Genomic DNA, 22,841 nt, shown 5'->3' with positions numbered 1-22,841 from the left:
GCCCACTTTCCAAGTTAAGGTCATCACCCTGTCCTGTCCTTAGAAGTCAGTACACTGCTGATTTCCAGCAGGGCACAGCGTCTGACAGGGGGCAGCCTGGGTCACCTTCAGCGGGATCAGAACAGGACAAGGTAGTGTGAGCAGAAGGGAACATCACAAGACGGGCCCTGGGTTTGTCCTTGGGCGACGTTTCCAGGCTGGAGTTTCAGCACAGCATGTGCCTTCACTTTTTCCCTCACGCAGACATTTCTCACTTCTCAAATTGCCAGGAAACAGATTTTGGTGCAGTTTGGGAGGAGAATAAAAATACACATGCCGGGTGGAGAGAGCGGAAAATGTATTTCCAAATCTAAAAATATGTTGCGAAAGTTGAATGCTGGCCAGAGGAAAGGAGATTTGGGGGTTTTTTTTGTTTTTTTTTTTTTTTAACGTTATAGGCACTGCCAAACAGTCTCCTTGGGGACACAGAACAGAAATAGAAACTGTTCGAGGAGTTCAGTGTCACGTGGAAGTTACGACGTTAGATCTGTAAGAAAACACACGAGGCGGGAAAGCCGAGTGTGGACGCTTTCGTTCACAAACGCGGCTCCACGTCCGCTGGCAGCTCTCAGCTCCGCCTCTAAGAGGCCGGAGCCGGGGGAGCGCCCGCCCGGATCGTCAGCAGCCCTGCCTGCTGCCTCCCTAAGAGCCAGAGCGGAACGGTGAGGTCCGTGAGGCACAGGTGGTGTAGTTGCCTGCAGTGTCTGATGCTAAAATCCTAAAAATCATCATCTTTCAGACCATATTCAGGATGGTGAACTTGAGACCAAACATGTTGTGGGTCATCTAGTTACCCCTGAGCAAGCTGGAAATAGGGGGAAATTCATGCGACACTGCGGAGTCGTAAACAGGCGCGAAGGAAAACGGAAGCCATGGAAGGAGGAAGATGTTTGGCGGAATCAGTTCTTACTTGAAAAAGATGATCCCCTTCCACATCGGAGGGTGAGCGACAGTTGGCAGAATCTTTTCCCACAGGAACAGTGACTCTCAGGAGTGTATGCGTGGGAAGTTAAAAAAAGTTATTCCAAGGAGTCTGGGCCAATTGGTTTAATAAGGTGGTAATCAGGGTCTGTCCTCAGACCCCCGCCCAACAGGACCATCTCTGGGGGCAGCTTGGATCAAAGCGAGGCAGTGGGGGGAACGTACCGCGTTTTGTCTCCAGGCTAAGAAACTAACATTCCAGCGTGGAATTTGCCTGAATTCTGCAGTTCTGTCCACCAGAGACAGAACTTAGAATTTCATCCTGTGAATGAATCTGAGTATTTCCTCTGAGCAAACGCAGGTGCACTGTCGCAGCCCTGGGAAGGGGGCTCAGGGCCCTGGAGGGGGAAGAGGCAATACTGGACTCGGCTCAGGGCTGTGGTTTTCTCCCGGTCAGCAGCTCCCAGCCCCCACAGCCCTGGAGGAGGAGGCCCTGCCTTGGCGCCCTGGGGAAATATCACCTCGCACAACTGAAGGCATTTCCCCCTCATTTAGCTCCATTCCTCCCTTCCTCCCACCCCACCCCCCACCGCCCTCGAATCTGGATGGCGACTGTTAGGTTTTAATGAGCTGAGCTCTGCTGGCTGCAAGTCTTCTGGCCAAAGGGCCGGATCTGACTGGCCGCCGCCTCCAACTGGAGACACCCGAGCCAGAACCAGGCCCCGTGCCCGACAATGTCCGCCCACCTTGTCTGTCCCCCCGCCCTGTCCTCTGTCCCCAGGCCTGGGTGTTCCTGGTCGGATTCGGGTCCTGTTCTCAACTGTGTTCGTGCCCAGAATCCGCACGTGGGGCCTCGGCTGCCACTTGTACTAAAACTTCCAAGATGCTGCTGTGAAATCGGGGCTGAGAAATACCAGGAGAGATCGAGACGCAGGTCTGCGGAGAGAAACACACCTGGGAGAGGTAAGACCTTGAGTACAGCCACTAACACCTAATCCAGTAGAGGTTCCTTATCTTACTTGACTGATTTCAATGAAAGACACAGAAAATGTACTTGTAGCCTAGGGCTGTTCCACGGACAGAGGAAGCAAGCCACATAGGTCATTTTAAATTTTCTAGTAGCCACATTAAAAAAAAAAAGGAAAAAGAAATGGGTGAAACCAAATAAGTGCTATATTACAATATTACTAATTACTAATTATTTTATTTTAGTAATTGATTAGTAATATATGTTCCTTAACCCATGATACCCCAAATATAATGTCAACAATTAATCAATCTAAAATTATTAGCTGTATTTTACATTGTTTTGTTTTTTACATTGTCTTCGAAATCATGTGTGTGCTGTGCCTTTGAGCACACCACGTTTCCTACCGATACATAATCACACGCAGGACAGGCATGCATCGCCCATGAACTGAAAGAATGAAAAAACTGCAAAGAACAGTGAACTGCCAAAGACTTTAACCAGTCAAAAGTAAATCCATGTGTCCTAGCTAGGACTTCGGAAAGCTCCTGCTTTTTACAAGCACATGGAAATGAGTGGGAAGCCTCATGAAAGGACTGGCAGGACCCCCAGGCAGGGTCACTGCTTTCCCCCAGGTACCATCCGGTTCCCTGGCCTGGCGGCATTATCTTGCTTATTCTGCTTGTGTAAAAGGGCTTGCTTCTAGGAGAACGGAACTTACCCCTAAGATTCTATTGGTTCCCAGAGCTCACTCCTGATAGGTCCATTTGTAACACCTCATTTGCATATGACACGAACCTAGCTCACTCCTGATTGGTCCATTTCTTACACCCACTCTGTATATGATGTTGCAAAATCTTGACTAGTAGCCTATGAAAGTCTGTGTAAACCTACAGACGGGGTCCAGGGCTTAGAGTGTTAACGCCTCTGGGCCCGCCAGCTTAGTAAACCTGAGTTCTCCAGCCCTCCGAGTGTCGGTTGGTCTCTTGCCAGGATCCAGGTTGCTGTAGCTCTTTGCTGTAACAGAAATACAATACTTGGCAAATTGCACAAACTCATTTGCTCAAAAAACAAAATGATTTTGCTGCTGAAAATGCCATCCATGGACCAAGCATCACATCTCCTGGAAACTGGTCAGTCTGAGGCCCTTCCCAGACCTACTGACTCAGAACCTGCATTTAACAAGATCCCCAGGTGATCCGTGTGCAAGTTACAGTTTGAGAAGTATTAGTTCCAGGCATATTTGGGTCAAGGGCATTTGTGCAGCCGTTACAATTAAACAAAGGTAGGCTTGCTGCTATTACAATTCTGGAAGAAAGGAGAAGAAAACAGCTTGTGATGCTTGGGGGAGGGGTGGGAAGCATAACCTCACTTAAAACCGCCTGCATTATCACAAAAGGCTGAAAATGCAGATGTCAGGAAATGCGTGTTTACTTCAGGGTTTTTACATTACATTCTTGCTTTTATAGGGAAAAGAGACCTGAAAGGGTTGGGGTAAGACGCTGAAAATAGAGGTGGAGTTGAAGACAAAGTGAAAGATTTTGCTGTCTTCTTTTACCTCCGATTCTGTGAGGGAAAACAGAAGCTGAGTCAGAAGGTTTTTTCTGTCTGGGCCAGCTGTCTCACGTGTGCACGTATGTGAATGCACGAACGTCACCGTGTAGTCTGGGTGATTACTCAGTCACACTCTCTGCACGTGATGTAGGAAGTTTATGGGCTTTTTTATTTTTCTCCCTTGGACGGACAGCCAAGTTTCTCTTAAAAGCATTCCATTCCCTGAGAATCTATTACTTGTAGGACCATTTTACTATTCAGTTTTGAAAAACATGAAAGATAGATTTAATTAAAATGTATATGGTAGCCCTATTTTGCAGCCAACAGGCACATGAGAAGATGCTCAACATCGCTAATTATTAGAGAACTGCAAATTAGTATCACAAGGAGCCATCACCTCACACCAGTCAGAACGGCCATCGTCAAAAAGTCTACAGATAATAAACACTGGAGAGGGTGTGGAGAAAAAGGCACCCTCCTGCACTGCTGGTGGGAATGCAGTTTGGTGCAGCAGCTACAGAGGACAGTAGAGGTTCTTTAAAAAAATTAAAAACTGAGTTACCCTATGATCTAGCAATCCCACTCCTGAGCATATACCTGGAGAGAACTCTAATTCAAGAAGTTACATGCACCCCAATGTTCATAGCAGCACTATTTACAATAGCCAAAACATGGAGGCCACCTAAATGTCCATCAGCAGATGAGTGGATAAAGAAGTTGTGTGTGTATTATGTGTATATGTATTCCAATATATGTGTTCCATTGTGTACAATGGAACACTACTCAGCCATAGAAAAGAATAAAATAGCGCTGCCTGCAGCAACATGAATGGACCTAGAGATGATCATACTGAGTGAAGTAAGTCAGACAGAGAAAGGTGAATATCATATGATATCACTTACATGTGGAATCTAAAAAATGACACAAATGAACTTATTTACAAAACAGAAACAGACTCACAGACAGAAAACAAACTTACGGTTACCAGGGGGGAAAGGGGCGGAGAGGGAGAAATTGGAGTTTGGGGTTAGAAGATACTAACTACTATGTATAAAATAGATAAACAAGGTCCTACAGTAGAGCACAGGGAACTGTATTCAATAGCTTGTGATGGACTATAATGGGAAAAAAATGTATTTAGTGACCAAGGAGGGAACAGTTTAAAACGTCTTTGGGAAAGCAAGTGGCACAGGGAAGGGCGGGGACTCTGCAGAGCCCTTCCACTCCTCTGGGCAGTGATTCCAGAAAGTCCTGAGGCCGCCTGTGCCTTTCTCCGTGACCTTGGTTCATGCATCTGATTTGGCTTTTTTTTTTTGCTGGGGTGGGGATTTGTTTTTACAAAATAAGCACAACATACAGTTTACAAAGTCAAGTATCTGAAGCAGCGATTCCTGTCCCCTCCCCCAGCCCCATTTCTGAAGCCTCCTCCCCAAAACTTCTCCAGCTCTGCCTTCCATGATTTATCTCCGTATTTCTAAAAGCACTCTTATACTGATGTTTATTGATTTCTTTTCCAATATTAGGCATTATTACTGAGTCCATAGTATGGAAGGTGAGGATTTAAACTCCATATACCGTATTCTCTCCTCAGCACATACCCATGCACATGCAATTTTTCTTCTCCAGTCTCCCCTGATAATTATATAACATTTTAGATAAATTCATGTTTTTTGTAATTATGACAGTGTAAATATTGTTCAGAGCTAAACTACAATGCAACTGTATTTCCTTTTTGTACAACTTTTTGTTTTTCTTGGAGTTAATAATTGCTTCCTTTTTTCTGGTTTGTTTACTTTTAATGGACCTATCACTAATTCATCCTCAACCTCTATTCTGCAGCTGAGGAAGTCCTTTCAATATGACCTCATAATTCAGAATAATCTATCATTTCCTTTTTTTCTTTTTTTCCCCATTGAGCTGTCCTTCCTGTTGGTGGCCAGAACTGCTACAGAGCTGTCATCCTGGGAGTTCTCACTACCATCCCCCAGAGCCAAATGTCCTATATCCTATTTCCTGGATTCTTTTTGGAGAGAGGCAGACTTGAGGTTTGTTCCCCCATCTCCTCCCTTGGCTACCTCGCAAATAGACCTCCTCTCTGCTTCAAACCTCGGCATCTCAGTATTTGTCCTGCTTCACGTCAGGCAAGCAAACCTGGTGCAGGAACAAACCTACTAGATTGAGCTCCTATTTTTTTTTCAAGCTTTAATTCCTACTTCCTATCTCTGTCTTTTCCTTATACTTTCTGGGGCATTGGCTCAATTATTGAATTTTTTTATTTATAATAACATATTTGCAATTTCCAAAAATTCTTTATTCCTGAATGTGATGTTTATAATATTTAGTTCTTTTTTTCCAATTTCTTATCTCTCTGTGGATATTAGTTCTAGCATTATCTTTTTAAAAATTTTTTTAAAAATTCTCTGTTCATCCCAGTTCTCTTTTCCTGTTTGTTTTATTCTGACCTTTGGGTTAGAGGCTCTAATCAAATGTTCTGTGTCTTTTAACCAGCCATAATTAAATGTAAAGCACCACAAAGCTTGTTGGAAGCTGCATGTATTGGGCAGTTTGTAAACTGGTGGTCCTCCCTTTAGGGTGTCCATGTGGCAACATGGTCATTTTATTGGAGGGCCGGGAAAATCTGTAAGTATCTGTGGGCTTTTTCTCTTGGGACAGGAGGCTGCCCCACGAGAAGTTCTCCAGTATCCTGCGGGTTTCAGGGTGGGCTTCAATCTAGCTGCCAGCATTCTGGGAACTGCGGAGGGCAGGGGTCTGGGGGGGTCTATCTTTGTGTATGCCTGCTCTTACGTGACCCAGTTTCCCACACAGTGTCTCACCCTCACCCTTTGCTGCCTGAAGTCAGGGACACAGCTTCCCATGCCTCTCCTGGGAGTAAGGCTGGCCTGCTCTCCCTGCAGCCGGGCCTGGCTTGTCTGAACCCTGAGCCTCACCGGATTCTGCACCAGAATCTCTCACCTTCCCTCGGCTTTCCGTCCTAGAGTTGCTAACCTCTTGGCTTGCGGCTGCCTGCTCAGGGAGCTTATTGCATCCATGACTTGCTGTCAGGTCTCATTGGCTGTTGTCTCCTCCTCCATGCTCTTCATTCTTATGGATTTACCCCTTAAAACCTTTTCAAAAATTTTTTTTCTTTTATTCTCATTTTAGTGAGGTGGTGGTGGGGAGCTTGTGTGTGCAGCCCAGCCCGCCGTGTTTAACTGAAAACTGTAGCCAGCTTTTAACACGAATGGTGAGAAGCTAGTTAACAAAACGAAAAATAACTGATTACATTGATGGACGGAGTCATCTCTCCAGCCCAGTTCTTCTATAAAAACGTCAATTTTTTATCTGAACGCAAGTACCCATGCAAGCTGTTTCACTGACAGGCACGTTCCCAAGGTGTTACGAGAACATATGTTCACCCTGCACTTCTGTCTTTTCCACGTGATCTGAAGGAAAAAGAGCAACAACGGATGGAACGGCCAGCTGTCTGCGCGCTGGGATGTGGAATTTTGCCATGAGAGCATGGGTCCGTACTGTTTACAGAAGAGCACATGGTGTTTTGTCTCAATGAGCAGGAAAATGTTTTGTGATAAAATGTGGTAAAAAGCTTGTAGGTTTTTTTCCCAGCTAAGCAGTAAACGGAAGTACACAATGTAAAAAGATAAATAAAAAGCTCTATGAGTCATCTTTAGCGTAGGGAAAATGTGCAGCCAGGACAGTTAAAACGGTAAAAATAAGATTGAATGTGCTGAGACAGAAATCAATACAGCGCGTCCTAGGACCCCGAGTAACCGTGGGGCCTGAGGGGTTTAATGAAGTTTGTGCTTTTTAAATAAAGTTATTGAGGTGGTGGGTTCAATGATGTAAACTATGGTGTTCTATTTTTTTTCAGGCTTATTAAGGTATAAGTTACATACAGTAAAATTCACTCTTTTCCATGTACATTCTATGAATTTTGACAGATCCATTCAGTAATGGGGCCACGATCACAATCAGTCGCATAAAACTCTTAGCTCCCTTCTGCTCCCTGCCCCCCATGCCTGGCAACCACTGATCTGTTTTCTGTTCCTGTAATTATGCCCTTTCCAGAATGTCATGTAAATGGAATCACACAGCATACAGAATTTTGACTCTGGCTGAAATATTCGTGTACAGGTTTTTGTGTGAACGTAAGTTTTCATTTCTCCAGGATACATGCCCAGGAGCGCAACTGCTGGGTTCAGTGGTAGTTGCCTGTTTAGTTTTTGAAGAAACCACCAAACTGTTCTCCAGAGAGGCTGTACCATCTTATAGTCCCCCTGGCTGCCTGGGAGTGATTCAGCCGTGATGTTCTGTTTCTGTAAATTTCAGTGTTAAAGTGCGGAAATTGTCAGAGACTCACTGAGTTTAAAACGTAGGCGCTGTTAAGGATGTTCTGTTTCTGGAAATGTTATGACTAGTCTCACTCCAATACAAAAACTAAGGCATCCGCAAAAGAAAACGAAAGGCATGCTGGCCTTACTCTTTTCTCCCAGAAACTTTACAAACAGCGGAAAACAATGGAATAATGATGTTTATGCAGTTGGGGGAGGGGTGGGGAGGGGAGAGAACATGGGATCCACGAATATTGGGCCAATATTCTAATCAGGCATCTCACAGACTAAGGAGCTCTGGGAACAAGGCACCAGCCCCCTGGGGCCCCTGGAAAACAAAGCAAAACAAAAATAAAACACTTCATAATGAAATCCAGCCAACCTGTAAATGAATCAAAATGAAGACTGGAATGAGACAACTGTAATCAAAAAATGGCAGTGAGCGTTACATCCACTCAATTACAGACATAAATCACAACTGCACAGTCGTAACACAGGTGGATAGGTTAAGTTCTGAAAAGTAACAGTAATTCAAGCAACAATCAAAAGCCAAGGACAGAGGAGACCAAGGGACGTCGTTAATTACAAAAATGCAAGTGCCCGATGTGGAAATTTGTAATAAAAAATGATCTCAACGACTTTTATTAAGATGTTGAAGACATGCCTGCTATATATGACGTAGTATAATATGTACCTTAAGCTTTAAAGGAACCCTTTGGGTACCCACATTTCTTTGGTGCTCAGTAATCTATTCAGTTTTACTTCAGTTCATTTGGAAATGACCAAAAAAAAAAAAAAAAAAAAAAAGAAAAGAAAAGATGACCGGGTGTCCTGCCAGGAACATACCCTTCCAGGTTAACTCTGTAAGCTGCCGAAAATAGCTAGTAATAAAAATGATTCTTGCTCATGGAAATACAAATGCATCATGCGTGTCCAGGAGACACAACAGATTACTGCTCTGTGAATACTGACCAGCTGTACATCTGCCTGTAAATGCATTCCTGACTGCCTTGCGCAGTGTAAGTTCTTTCGGCTGGCTGTAATGTCCTACTGGTGTTTTTGTAATTAATGAGTTAAAACCCTTGTCATATGTTCATTTCGTATTGTGTGAGAATCACAATTTTACCTTTTCTAAAAATCACCTTTTATCATTCATTTAATGTGGCACATTAGGTTTTGCTGATAGGAAGTTGCCCCTGAAATCTCTCCTGTGTAAACACCTGGTAGGCAGGTGAGCTCATGAGGTCACAGTCTGCCCTCCTGGAGTGTTTGCAGAAACTGTGGACCTGAGTTTGTGCCCCGGGGACTGTCACATGTGTTTACCTTCACATGCCTGTGCTGTTGGGGTTTTGGAAAGGATGCCTGGAGCTGAGCGTGGACCTTGAGGTCCTTCTTGGGGGCTACCTCCTCCCTCAGTGGTCCCGTCTCTCCTCCTACTGTGCCTGGGTCACAACTCCGGGCAGGGGCTGCTGAGATTCCTGTCCAGGAACCGAGTCTAGGAAAACTAGGGCCCCCGGGCAGTTAGAGATATGAGGGTCCTGGAATTTAGACATCTTGAGGAGTTAGGTGGGTTGGCCTGGCCTCTGGAACGTGTTCCCCAGGACAGCCTCACTAATTGCTCAGAGGCTGAGGGCAGAGAACCTCCCAGAGCTGCAGGACATGCACATTTCTTAGCCTCTGGAACTGCACTGTCCAGTGTGGGGGCAGCCACTGCCCACGGGGCTGCCGACTACCAGACATGCAGCCAGTGCAACTGCAGAGTGGATTTTTTTTTTAACTTATTTTTAAATTGAAGTATAGTCAGTTTACAATGTTGTGTTAATTTCTGGTCTATGAAGAACAGATTTTTAAACTTTAACTAACTTAAATTTACATTTGAAAACTGATATTCCTTTTGGTTATTTGAAAACATAGCAGGGTTGGAACTGTTCGGGTATGCAAATACACTTTCTAACCGTACATTTAATAAAATCTGAATACAGAAGAAGAATTTCCGATGACAATTTAGGGTTGAAATATGCTGCGAATATAGAATACACACTAGATTTCAAAGACTTAGTCCAAATTAAAAAAAGGAAAACATTTCATTAATAATTTTTTTCTGTTGATTACATGTGAAATGACATTTTTGAAATAATATATGTATTTAATTGCAGTTAATTTCACCTTTCTTTTTATGTTTTTAAACGTGATGCCGGAAAATCTGGGCACACACACACGGCTGGCATCACTCGGATGGGCCACTCTGGACCACGAATTCTCCCTCTCCTCTCCACTTCCTTCCTCACCTGCCCGGGGCACCAGGTGGTCCTGAATCCTGCTTTCCTGCTTTGGTCTTCTAACCCTGGCAGTTTCTTGCCTCCTTCCTGGGGGTCACACTGCCTCCTTTCCGGAGTCTCCCGCGAGGGGTTTTGAGGTTTGGAGAGGCAAAACCCCGACACTTTACAGGAGCTCCCGACTCTGGCCGCCAGAGGGAGCTGCGTCGCTGCCGCCGTTGCCGAGCAACTCGTGGCCCGGAAGCAGTTCCCCGCCCCGCCCCGCTCTGCCCCGCGGCAGCTGCGCACGCAGAGATTTCCGGCGGGGCGGGCGCGCAATAGCGGCGAACCGGTTTCGGCAGCGGCGGAGCGATGACCACGCTCCGGGCTTTCACGTGCGACGACCTGTTCCGCTTCAACAACATGTGAGTGAGGCGCGCCCGGGCCGACGCTCGTGGCCGCTCCCCCTGACCCGGGCCGCGCCGCCGCCCGCGCGTCCCCGGGGCCGCGGAGGGGAGGCCGGGCCGGGCAGACGTGCGGGCGCCCCGCCGACCTTGGTCGGGCGCGTAGACGTCGCCCCGCAGGCCTGCGCGCGGGCCGGTGCGGGCGCCACTCGGGGGAAGCGGGGCCGTGCGGGAGACCCTCGGGGGAAGCGGGGCCGGTGCGGGAGACCCTCGGGGGAAGCGGGGCCGGTGCGGGAGACTCTCGGGGCTGTCTGGGGCGCCGGCGGGGCGCGGGCAGCCGGGCGCGCCTGGGGGTCCGCGCGGCGCGGCGCACCTGGCGGCGGAGTCCCCGTGTACCTGCGCGGAGCAGCACTGGGACCGCGCCTTCCCCAGGCTCGGCTGGTTTTGTGAGTGCCTTTACAGTTTTTGCGCGCCTCTTCGGGAGGAGTCAGGGCAGGGGACACCAGCTAGGGGACGCCCACTGTGTGCGCTTTCTTTCAATCGAGTTAAGTTAGGGTCTGTGATTTGCAGGTATCTTCCTCTCTCTTTCTCTCTCTCTCTCCCTCTTTTCCCCCTCTCTCTCTCTAACGTTTTATTGTGAAATTTCCTTAACACTTAAAAAGTTGGTAGAATTTACGGTGAACACCTGTAGACCCATCAGCTGCACTCTATCGTTAACACTTCGCTGCATTGGCTTCTTACGTTTATGTTCATCCATCCATCCATCCATCTTTCCATCAACCCCAGATCCACTTTAAAGATCCCCGGGGTAGTTATGTGAAAACTAGGGACCGAGTAGTTCAGATTCAGTTGTCAGGAGGATGGACAGAACTTGAGAGGTGGCTAGAAACAAAGAGGGGCTGAGCCTTGAAGGGTGGATAGTGTTGATAATGAGGAAGCAGGTGCGGAGGTGAGTGAGCCGGCAGTGGGGCCGACGCCTGGCGGAGAAGTGTGACTGTAGAGCCGGTTTCTGTAATGAAAAGTCAGAGACCAGGTGAGACTGGGCTTCTGCTGCATTGTTGGGGGTTTAGCCTTGAACCTTGGGAAGGACTTTCCCTGGGGCCTCTCCCAGTCGGAGCTGTGTAACTAACGCGACCTTTTGGAGGCTGGCTGCGCCTGGCCCCACCCGTTTAATCCTCAGCTCTCTGAAGCAGGCCCTCCTCTCGCCAGCATTTCCCCTGTGAGTAAGTGAGGGCCCAGGGTGCTGCCCCAGGCGGTAGAGCTCCGCGAGGGAGGGGGTGAAGCTGGAGTCGGATTTAAGGAGATTGGCTCCTGGGTGGTGGTTCTCAGAGCGGTCCCTGACCGCCAGGGAACATTTGGGAAATGCCCTGAGCCCCGAGCTCTCCACCGCAGAGCTGTGTGGAGCCAGGCGGCTGGGGGCGGCGGACCAGCCAGGTGAGCCGTTGAGGAGGTCTTAGCAGCCGCCCAGCGGTTCTGGCCTGACAAGGCTCGGGTTTGGGAAGCGCAGGCCTGGGAGGGGACAGTGTGCCTTGAGGTTTCAGGAACAAGGGAGGCAAAAGCCTCCTGGAGAATCATTTTTGACTGAAGACCGAAGAAGGGCCAACACTTACATGAAAGCAGGTAGAGTAGAAGAATGAGCACTTACGACAAGAGCAGTTGATGTCAGAGAATCCTGGGGCTTGCTCAGGCCACTTCACAATGCGCCAGCGGGGTCCCGTCTTCCTCCTCCTCTTCTGTCTCTCCCACTGTTTGGGGCGCTTCCCTCAGGAGCTCCGAGAGTCTGATGAGGGTGTTGCAGTGGTAACTGAAGGAAGCAGTGGGTGTACAAACATTGCAGTTAATTTAACACATTTTATTCTTGGAAAAATATTCCGTGCCTATTGTGCACCAGTGCTGAAGACACAGCAGTGAACAAAGCAGGGGAAAAAAACCTTACCTTTATGAAATTGACGTTTTAGAGGAGAAAACAGGTGAGAAAATACAACGTGTAGAACTTGGCTTTCAGTGCAAAGACAGACTGAGAGCAGGAGAAGGGAAAGGGCCGTGAGCGGGGACGGGGGTTTGGGTGAGGTGTTCAGGGAAAGGGCCACTGCAGAAAGGCCGGGGGCGGGGCTGAGCACTTGGCTGCTGGGGGCAGGGAACTTCCGGCAGAGGGAAGAGTGCCCACATTCCTGCTTCAGACGGGTAGGGGGGGAGGCCGGTGTGAGTGCGACATTGGAGTCAAAGGGCTAGACGTTGGAGAGACCATTGGAGGACTCAGGCCCCTGCCAAGTGCGCTGAGACCCCCAAGCGGAGGAGCCCGTGGGCATCCCCGCACAGGACTCTCAGATTTAGGTCTGGGCTAAGGATAGGAATTTAGGTGTCAGCACTGCTTAGATGGTGTTCAAACCAGGAGGCTGAGTGACAGCAGTGGTGGAGTGAGTGGGACAGAAAAAAAGAGGCTCCAGGATGGTGCCCCAGGGTACCAGGTGTTCGAGGAAGGAGCCACCATGGCCCAGTGACGAGGGACGAAAACCTGATGGTCGACCTCGGGCTGAGTGAGGACAGCATCTCAGGAGGACGGAGCCGTGAGCTGTTAAGAGCTGTGGTGGCTGCGTGTGCAGCACACCTGTACACTCTTTCAGGGCGGCCAGGTTCCGGGGCCCGAGAAGTGGTGGGATCTGCTCGCCAGCACTCCCGGCCTGGGTGCAGAGTGGGGTGGACCTTGGTAAAGCTTTCTTCTTAATGTTGCGTTATCTTTGTGAACGGGAAGCAGCTGAGATGGGAGGGATGGAGCGTTGAGGTGGGGTGAGAGGGTGTCAGGGAGTGGTTCTCCAGGTATGAGCTGGGGCGCCTCAGGATTAGTTTGGGGGTTCTGCAGGGTCTGGGCTGTTTTCATGAGAATACTAAGTGGGGTTTGGTTTTGTTTTGTTTTTGCCTATTTCATTCTCACGAGTACACAGTGGCATTTTCCACACGTACAGTCTTGCAACAGCAAGCATAACACACAGAAATGAGAGCCCAGCTGCTTTATGTTAAATAGCCAGGCATAGAGGCCTGTAAAATTGTTAAAACAGGGCCATTCTTGTCACTGTTCTTTCGTGTTTTTGAAAATAAAAACTTTTTGGAAAAAAAGTTAGTTATTAATATGTAGCTTATTTATTACTTTAAAAGAACACTGAAAAAGGGTAAATGTCAGTAGATAAAACCCACGTTAAGCAGAAGTTCTTTGGGGCCTCGATAGCTTTTGACTGTAAAGGAGTTCTGAAATCACAAGGCTTGACGCCTGCTGGGCCTTGTTAAGGCCCCTAGGAATCTTCCGACTGGACGCGCAAGAGGGAGGAGTCAGAGTCGGAGTGGCCGCTCCAGGACAGGAGGGCCGGGCCGCGCTCTGCGGTGGCAGCAGACGACGGGCTCTCAGATGCACTGCCTCAGGAGTGTGTGCTGGGTTGTGTGTGCTGGCGAGGCGGCGCCAGGGCCAGGTCGCTTCCCCTCCCCCCGGGACAGGATGGATGTGTGCCAACGGGCAGTGGGGCTGGGCGGCAGGAGTGTGGAAGGGGAGTGGGAGCAACAGCCCGCGTGGTGAGGGCGCCCACGAATAGCAGGGACGCGGGGGCGGGGCTTGGCGGGGGGGGGGCCCTGTCAGGTGCTCACAGGCTCCTTCTACCCCAGTCTGAGTCACGTGCCTGGCTGGCCCCCTTCCACTCACAGTTTATTGCCGTTTAGAAAATGGTTTTGGTGATGATATATTGACAGTAAAGTAATTCGTGAAGCAGCAGCAGCTAAGTGAAAATGTACAGATTTCTTTATCGTGGCGGCAGTGACAGCTCATTACGGCCATTAGGTAGGTGGATTAAACCGTCGTAGCTCTCAAGTTGGTTTTAAAGTTGTGGCTGTAGCATGTTCCCCCTGTGGACGTTAATGCTCGTTTAGTTGGCTTGTTTAAACTGGTTTTGTGAACAGTGCTAACTGTCGACACTTCTCTTGTTTCTTTTAGTAACTTGGATCCACTTACAGAAACTGTATCCTTTTTAAAGAAAGTTACAGGAGGGCTTAGTTAGAGTAAGGAAAATAGAGAAACAACAAGAAAAAATAGATTTGAGTACTGAAAAACTTTAAAACCTAGAGGTCAGGAAACATCATAAGCAACAAGGAAAGCAATAAAAAAAAAATATCCTTGGAACAAGCATTGTCCTAAATCTGCCTGTCAAGCTGCTACTATAATGACCTCAGAAATCGAGACCAGCACAGTCCGCTGCCCACCCTGCCCTCAGCGGCGAGCACAGCCGTGAGCAGCAGGAAGCAGTGACTCTAGAAGATGAGCGATTTCTGTCTAATGTGCACGAAGTCAGGGGATGACAAGCGGCCCGTGGTGGTTCTGTGAAGTCACTGGACCCACTGCCCGTCCCCGGGTGGCCCTGCCTCCTGTGCATCGCAGCTGTGTCCTGGGAGGAGAATCAACAAATGGGGTGGGGGGATTGTCCTCCCCAGACGTGCAGGCACCTTTGGGAAGCAGGACACAGCCTCTGCATCCGCTCGACCAGCACCTGCCTCGCGCCACACTTACCTGTCTAAAACAGCCTGGGAGTGAGCCAGCTTTAAATTGGGCGTGTTGCTGAAATGAAAAAAGGATTTGGGGTAACAATTAGTATTTATCATGCTCCCCAATAGAAAAATGGGCAAAGCTTTGTGAAATTAGGGTTCTCTGACCCTAACAGACAACCCCCACATTATCAGTGGCTTAAAACACAAAGTTGGATTTCTGGGTTGTACTCCACGCCCACTGCAGGGCAGGAGGGTGATATTAATTGGTAATTTAACAAAGAGGGCATGTAGGAGGCTAATGAGCACGTTAGGAGTTCAGTCTCACCAATCAAAAGACACATGCATATTAAGGCCAGAATGAGGCGCCATATTGTGTATGTCAGATTATCAAGGACTTTAAATAGTGATGAAACTCGGTGCTCCCACAAACTGCGAGAGACAGAGTCAGCTGCTCGTCTTTCTGGATAAACGCTGGTAATGTAATACCTGTGATGCATTTTCCTGGAAGCTGAAGATAGTAACATGGAGGCCACTGTGTCAGGGCTGGCGCACTGAGGCACGGAGCCGGACCTGGCCCACCGCCTGCTGTTGTGAGTGAAGCTTCACTGGCCGCAGCCCCGGTGGACAGCTCACATGCCGTCTGTGGCCCGTCCTGGGCTCTCGTGGTTGAGGGGTCACAGCGGGGACCACGTGGCCCACGCTGCCTTGAATGTTCACTGTCTGGGTCGTAGTAGGAAGTGTTACTGTTCGCCCCTGTCAGTGGAGCACTAGACAGCAGTAAAAACTGACAGTGGGACTGCGTTTCCGAAACAAAGCTAGGTGGAGAAAGCAAAAAAAAATTTTCTCCTGAATTTTCATTTGTATTTTAAAAATGATGACCTATTAAAGATGTCTCCCTGTTTTTGAAAAAGTGAAAGGATTTCTAAGAATTCTGAATGACAAGGGAAGGTATCAGGATGCAGAGCGGCTTACAGGATGTGCTTCCAGTTACACTTAAAAGTTTTCAGCAAAAGCCCCGTCAGCCAGCTGAGGCCGTTTCCAAGTCAGCGGCAGGGCTCCGTGGTCCGTGCGGCACCGGGGGCCCCCGGTAGCGGTGGCTGCGGTGCGCGTCGGTGTCTGGACGGCAGGACCACTTGCTGGCTGGCCGTGTTAAGCGTTCTGTTTGAAGAGACAGAAGGCTGTCCTTCAGAAGAGAGTTTGAACAATTTACTACTAAACAGATTTTCCAGGAACTTAAAAAAAAAAAAAAAAAGCTATGGTTGCTGGTGTCCTTTGCGGAGCTGCAGCAGCAAGCGCACAGCACGGAGAGGTGCAGGAGCGGGTGGGCCGGCGAGGGCGCTGGGCCAAGGAGTTGAGGAATGAGCAGGTTCCTCGGGCGCTCGCTCCAGGTCGGGGTTTTTTTGGGGGCATTACTAGAAATGGAGAATTTGAATCAGTGGAGGGGAAAAACTGGGCTTAAGTTGCCTTTGGAAGTACTTATGTTTAAGGTTATTTCATGGTCCTACAGCTGAAGCTAGTGTAGGAGCTGCTCATTACTTCCCCAGAGCAGGGACGGGAGAATAGACGCGCTCAGCATCTGCCGCGCCGAGCACCAGGGACGCAGTGAGCGTGACACTCACGTTGTCGGGGGGACAGACGGTGAACAGGAGCATCGGGTGGTGACAAGTGCCGTGCAGAGACCTGGGCCAGCGCACCCAGCGGGGAGACCGGCCAGAGCGTGGGTCCTGGCTCCCTGCTGTCTCCTGAACACTCACGTAGGCACACGGTTACGGAAATCGCAGCTTGGGCTGGGATCGGGGAGACAGTACGCTTTTTAAAGGAAACCTCCTTCCGCACACTGGACTGTCCGTCACTTCCCTGCTCCTTAACGAGCCCCAGTACGGGATCCCCTTCTACCTGCAGTACCTCGCCCACTGGCCGGAGTACTTCATCGTGGCAGAGGCGCCCGGTGGGGAGCTGATGGGTTACAGTGAGTATCCCACCGCCGGTGCGTTGGGGGAGGCAGGTCAGATGAAAGGACAGGTTTTAACTGATTATTTGAGATCAGCTGCAGAGTTGGAATTATAATCATGATACATTATAATCATGATCATTTTATCCCCTTTTCAGCCATTCGACAACTCGCTGATGCCCTGATGTTTTAGGTGCTGTGCTAGGCCCAGGGCGTACGGCAGTGACTGGGCAGACGGTCTCAGTCTTCTTGGATCTTTTGTTCTGTATTTACTTTAAATTTCTACATGGTTTGTTTGGTACATAACGCAGAGATTGTACCATCCGCATTGAATTAGTAGCCTTACTAACAAAAATTTGAGCATACATACTCTGGTTCTGTGTTCAAAATTAGTTGTGTTTTTAGTATCATTCCTTTAAAAACTTTTTTTTAAAATTCTGATTCTACAATTAGATTTAACATTATATTTACAAGTGAAATTCAAATAAAAGCTCTGATAACCATCAGCTAGATGACTTTATTACGTAGAAGTCAGAACCTTCATTACTTTCCTGTAAGTGAGAATGTGCCCACAGTACTTGTCTGTGTGTCCCTCCCGTGTTGCGTGACTGGTGGTCTCCCGTTGGCAGTCATGGGGAAAGCGGAAGGCTCCGTGGCGCGGGAGGAGTGGCACGGCCACGTCACCGCTCTGTCTGTTGCCCCCGAGTTCCGACGCCTCGGTCTGGCTGCGAAGCTTATGGAGCTGTTAGAGGAGATTTCAGAGAGGTAAGAGCCTGCTTTTCAAATCATAATTTATGAGCTCTAACCATTTCATTTTTCTGCTGGTGAACATTTATAAGGTTTTTTTCCTTCAGGCTGAGTATCTATCATGCTTTCCAGTTTTATAGGAATTTCATTTTCAGCTTCTAATGATCCTTACAACAGTTCTGTCACACTGGGTGATATTATTGTCCTTTGAGGAAAATTAAGGCAAAGTGAGTGACGTGTCTTGGGCTCATGAGCTGAGTAATTAGTGGACTCAAAATCTAGCCCTCGGAGGTTTGTCCCTGTGGCACATGGTCCTGTGTTCTCTGTGACGCTGTCCTGGCATCTCAGTGGTTCCTCACAGTGCCCTAGGCTGAAAGAGAAGTTTAGTCTTAAGCAGCTGGATCCTGATGGCTTACTAAGTATTTATGGCCTGGCAGGCTGAGATGTCCAAGTAGTTAAATTCATGGAATCAAAGAGTGGAATGGTGGCCAGAAGTTACTAGTCAGTGGGCATGAGCTCCCGGTTAACAAGGGAGATAAGCTCTAGAGCTGGATGCACATCAGACCTACATAGTCGGCACTAATGTACATTTAAAGTTTATTAAAAGAGCGTAGATCTCATAGTAAATGCTCTTGGGACAGTAAGATTGAAAAATGATAAAAATGCATTCTGTTTACAGGAAGTATGTGTAAAAGTTAAAGATACACAAATGTTTAAAATTACTATGCAAGTTCTAACTGAAGGAGGGTGTATTTAAATTAACAAGTCATATTATAGCAGTAATTACCAGAAAGAAAAAGGGTCACTGCATGTTAATAAAAGATTTAATCCATCAGGAAAATAATGAAAAGTTTTAGGTACCCAGTGACATAAGGTAAACATGCAACAAATGACAAAACTACAAGAAATCAGTCACCTTAAGGGCAGACATGAACGTGCTTCTTTCTGATCATTAGAACCACCAGGAACCCATTCGAGGCACAGAACAGGGGTCAGCAAACTCGCTCACTGGGCCACGTAGTAAATATGAGGCTTCACAGGCCAGCTGAGGTCCCTGCTGTGTATGTTTACATATGTATATTTTTTATTATAAACAACCCTTCAAAATTGTAAAAAACAAACAAACAAACAAAAAACATTCTCAGCTTGACAGCAGTACAAAAATAGGCTGCAGGTGACCCTTGCCTTAACTAATTTCAGTCAGTACTCAAAAGTCTTTCCACAAGGAAAGCTATGGCTTCTCTGGCATATTTTACCAACTATTAATGACTAAATTCACTTTTACACAAACAAAATGAGGGAACAGTCCTCAACTTGTTTTTTTAAGGCTACAAAACTTCACAAGAAATACAAGGAAGGAAAATTTGAGGAAAATCTCATGAGAAATAGATTAAGTAACAGATTAAAAGAAAACATTTGATATCTCAGTAAATGTAGAAAAAGCTTTGATAAAATCCAATGCTCATTCTTGAATTCTCGATTAAAAACTAGGGAAACAGAAAGGAAACAGAAGGGGATAACTGCCTTAACCTGAAAAAAGAATACTCACTAGAAATCTGTGTAAATGTCAGCGGCAGTGCATTGAATGCTCCCCTCTGAGACCCGGGCAGGACAGGCATGCCTACGGTCAGCCTCCCCTCAGTGCTTTACTGGAAATCCTCGCCCACACAGGAGAGTGAGAAAAAAGATACAGGGATCAAGAAGAAACCAAACTTACTTTGGATAGATTGATCGTACAAATAGGAAGCCTACAAGAATCTACAAATAACTGTTTAGAATTAACAGAAGTTAAGCAGAGCTGTTGGGTACTATACAAACAGTGACATCTGGAAAAGGATGCTGTCTGCCCTGGCAGCCTGCAGTACGCCCTTAGGGAACGTCTGACAGAAGCTGCGCACGGCCTGTCGGAGGCGTAACAGCTCTGGGTACTAAGTAGAGAAGCCACCTCGGCAGCACACTGGTCGTTAACCCTGAGTTGGTGTGACTGCAGTCCAAGTCTCAAGTCTTTTTCTGAAACTTACAGGGGAATGGAAGGAAGGAGCCAAAAAGGGACAACACATTTTGAACACAACAAAACCAGCGCACCTGACACCCCCCCCACCCCCGTATCAAACTAGTGAGCAGATGGCTGGGGTAGCTGTGCAGAGCAGGGGACAGGGCTGCAGAGCAGGGACACGGATGCGGCCACACCTCGGAGGAGGGGCCTGGGATCAGTGGTGAAGGGTGCGCTCTCCAGTGAAGGTGGTGGCAACACTGCACATCCACAGGGAAAATTCTTCCCACACCAGTACCTTCCCGCACACACACCCCTGCAGGTGTGTTAACACCTAGATGCGAAAAGCAAAACTAAAAAGCCCTCTGAAGCGCCTTCAGAGGAGAGTGTCTCCATGACCTCAGGGTAGAAAAGAACTTCTCAGGCCGTAAGAAGTGCTGACTGTACAAGCTCAGGGCAGTGCAGGGACCGTTCATCAAAAGATGCAGACGACAAGCCACAGACTGGACACAGCGCTGCGCCGTGCCTCACACGACGGTGAGCATGCAGAACGCTAGAGCGCTTCGGGTTGGAGGGGGGCAGCAAGGGCCACACAGAATGAGAAATCGAAACGGCCGACAGGGAGATTCAGCCTGGTTAGCTATCGGGTGCGCCAGCCCAGATACCCTGAGATGCCGTGGTATTGTAAGGTTTTCAAAAATGAAAGTCAGCTGCGCCCAGCCTCCCGCCGTGGGAAGGGGTCTTACCCTTCTGTGGGGGTGCCAGGTGGCACACGCAGGTGGGAGACAGGCGTTACCCGATCAAGCTGAAGATGTCCCTGTGAGCCAGCGGTGACACTCCTGCTGTAGACCTTGGGCACTGTACTGTGAGACGCAACGAAATATTCGTAGCAGCGCAGCTGGTTTATCAGTAGGCCCACGGACGGCCCCTCCTTCCACACGGTGGACCGTGAGCCAGGAGGAGGACCACGCAGCTCCGGCTGCCCGGGGCAGGTCACTGGAGAGGAGTCCGCCTTGGTTTACAGGGCGCTCCCACAGAGGACCCAGCAGGACAGGTAGGCGACCTACAGCAAAAAGCCAGGTGCTGACAATCATACAAGTTAGGATGTGGGGACCTCAGGGTCAGGGGGGCTGGCACTGACCAGGGGGACCTAAGGGCTTCAGGGCTGTGACCAGCGTCCTGGAGCTACATGGCCATAGCAGTGCTTTCTTCAGAATCGTTAAATTGTGCATATGAGTGGAGCTATGTATGACTAATTGGTAATCACTATGATACCAAATACACAGTAATTTTTTAAACCCAGGTTGCAGAATTGTGGTTTAAATAAAATGCTTTAATGTTTATCTTTTAAGTAAGCCCGTCGTAGGTTTTGAAATGTTAACATGCAGAGTCATCTTCCTGTGCTGCAGAGTGGACACTGCGATGTCATCAGACGCAGGGTCCTGTTCGGCCCCCGACGAGCAGTCAAAGCAGGTATCGTTTTAAAATAAGTGTTTTCTAGGAGTCATCCTGTTCCTTCTTTTTCCCTTTGCAATTACAGGAAAGGCGGGTTTTTTGTCGATCTCTTTGTGAGAGTGTCTAACCAGGTCGCAGTCAGCATGTACAAGCAGCTGGGCTACAGCGTGTACAGGACGGTCATCGAGTACTACTCGGCCAGCAACGGGGAGCCCGACGAGGACGCCTACGGTGAGCTGGCGTCCGGGTGGCGCCCGCTCGCTGTAGCGCACCGGGCGGGGCCGTGTTTGTGGGACTCAGTACCTAAGCCCCCCCCCCCCCGGCCTGCCTTTACCAGCCCACCCTGACTAGCTAGCAGGCGGTCACCTGCCGCCAGCTGTGTTGCTCTGCTGCGGGCATCTGTTAGCTGCCTCCCAGCGGGCCGTGGTTTGTCTGGTACTCGTGACTGGGAGTCCCTCAGGAATACATCTGTCGGCGTCTGCTGGCAGCCGGGGTGGGTGACAAACCTCTTACGGGAACTTCACTGTATACTTTAAATCTGATATAAAATACCCTGCTGTCGGGGAACTTACACCAGACTTTGTGTCCTGACAGACATGAGGAAGGCACTTTCCAGGGACACCGAGAAGAAGTCCATCATACCGCTGCCTCACCCGGTGAGGCCGGAAGACATCGAATAGCCACGGGCAGTGGTTCCCAGGCCGAGGCGCTCCTGGTAGTTTACGGACAATAGGCTTTTCATTAGTTGACCGTGGAGCGCTAGTAGGAGAAAAGGGAATCGTTCGGATTGTAAAGACTTTAAGAAAGTACAGGCTATAAGCTTATTTTAAATCTCATTTCCAATTAGCAATATCATACCTTCTAAAGCTGTTCATTGTAATAAAAGTCAACCAAAAAGGCAGCTTGGTCAGAAGGAACGTTCCACTGCCATGGTTCGTAAGAGCAGATTCATGATATGCTAGGGGAAAGCCTGCTCCAGCCTCCTAAATTCTGTGCCTGAGAACCACTGCTGCATTTGTATTTTTTATTTTGTATTGAACTGTTCATTGAAGCTTTAAAAGCATATATGAAATGTCTAAACCCAAGATGTATAATAAAATGCACTGTTGACTCTGAATGTTTTGTGAAAGTGTGCTGGTCATTTATAAAACTAACCAAGATTGAGGAAGGTCATCATTTAGGATCTGTTGTTTCTCCTCAATTTTAGTTTACATACGAAGCGTTCTCAGGGTACGTCCCTGAACGGCCCCTGCCCAGCACACCCAAGCGTCCTCCTCACTGCACAGGGCATGCTTCCCACACGCTTGCTTCCACTCCGCCCGTCTCAGATCCTTGTCTCATCTCACAGTACTCTGCTTAAATCCTGCCTTTCAAAACATAGGAAGATGCTAAGGTTTATTTAAAGGGGGAAAAAAACCCCGAATTCCTAAAGAAAGGCCACGTCACCAGAGCGCAGGCTCACATGGGTTCCACGCACACTTCTCATCACCTGTAGTCTGGTCTGAAAATAGCCCGCGAGGAAAAGCAGCAGCTAAAGAAGCCCGCAGAGACGGTGGTTAAAACCTTCTCCTTTTGAAAGGACTTCCTTCGGTGGAGTGGTGGGCGAGGGAAAAGCGAGCGCTTTACTTTTCCTTCCACGCGTTTTCACACGGGCACGCCGCGTGCCTGAGAGCGGGGCCGGG

The 22,841-nt window shown here is 48.4% G+C and overlaps 1 protein-coding gene and 2 long non-coding RNA genes across 5 annotated transcripts; 2 read left to right on the top strand and 1 right to left on the bottom strand.

The window, feature by feature from the left end:
• Positions 1-451: 451 nt before the first annotated feature.
• On the top strand, positions 452-7,901 carry LOC123613643 (uncharacterized). Of its 3 annotated transcripts, XR_006721017.2 has the most exons (4): positions 452-981; positions 1,742-1,923; positions 5,399-5,526; positions 6,073-7,867. It is a non-coding gene; the product is annotated as an uncharacterized LOC123613643 (long non-coding RNA). The 3 variants fall into 3 exon arrangements; XR_006721016.2 differs by having other exon boundaries at positions 5,399-7,901; XR_012500763.1 differs by having other exon boundaries at positions 3,397-7,867.
• A 149-nt stretch (positions 7,902-8,050) lies between these two features.
• LOC123613645 (uncharacterized) lies at positions 8,051-12,560 on the bottom strand. The gene is made up of 3 exons (XR_006721022.2): positions 12,426-12,560; positions 12,135-12,293; positions 8,051-8,158 (listed from the first exon to the last, which is right to left on the bottom strand). It is a non-coding gene; the product is annotated as an uncharacterized LOC123613645 (long non-coding RNA).
• NAA20 (N-alpha-acetyltransferase 20, NatB catalytic subunit) lies at positions 10,375-22,276 on the top strand. Its single transcript, XM_010972923.3, has 6 exons — positions 10,375-10,510; positions 14,466-14,490; positions 16,892-16,982; positions 17,594-17,729; positions 21,245-21,390; positions 21,754-22,276. The coding sequence occupies exons 1-6, from the start codon at positions 10,458-10,460 to the stop codon at positions 21,837-21,839; spliced, it is 537 nt and encodes a 178-aa protein (XP_010971225.1). The 5' UTR covers positions 10,375-10,457; the 3' UTR covers positions 21,840-22,276.
• Positions 22,277-22,841: the final 565 nt, after the last annotated feature.

Source organism: Camelus bactrianus, chromosome 19 (assembly GCF_048773025.1).
Source record: "Camelus bactrianus isolate YW-2024 breed Bactrian camel chromosome 19, ASM4877302v1, whole genome shotgun sequence".
NCBI lineage: Eukaryota > Metazoa > Chordata > Mammalia > Artiodactyla > Camelidae > Camelus > Camelus bactrianus.
Note: the sequence above shows the minus strand (reverse complement) of the source record. Positions and strands in the feature narration are given on the sequence as shown.

What these genes read in the sequence shown, in the direction of transcription:
- NAA20 (XM_010972923.3), top strand. Translation starts at nt 10,458, where the DNA reads ATGACCACGCTCCGGGCTTTCACGTGCGACGACCTGTTCCGCTTCAAC. An exon ending in TTAGAGGAGATTTCAGAGAG is followed by an intron (nt 17,730 to 21,244) that starts GTAAGAGCCTGC and finishes TTGCAATTACAG; the next exon opens with GAAAGGCGGGTTTTTTGTCG. An exon ending in GCCCGACGAGGACGCCTACG is followed by an intron (nt 21,391 to 21,753) that starts GTGAGCTGGCGT and finishes GTGTCCTGACAG; the next exon opens with ACATGAGGAAGGCACTTTCC.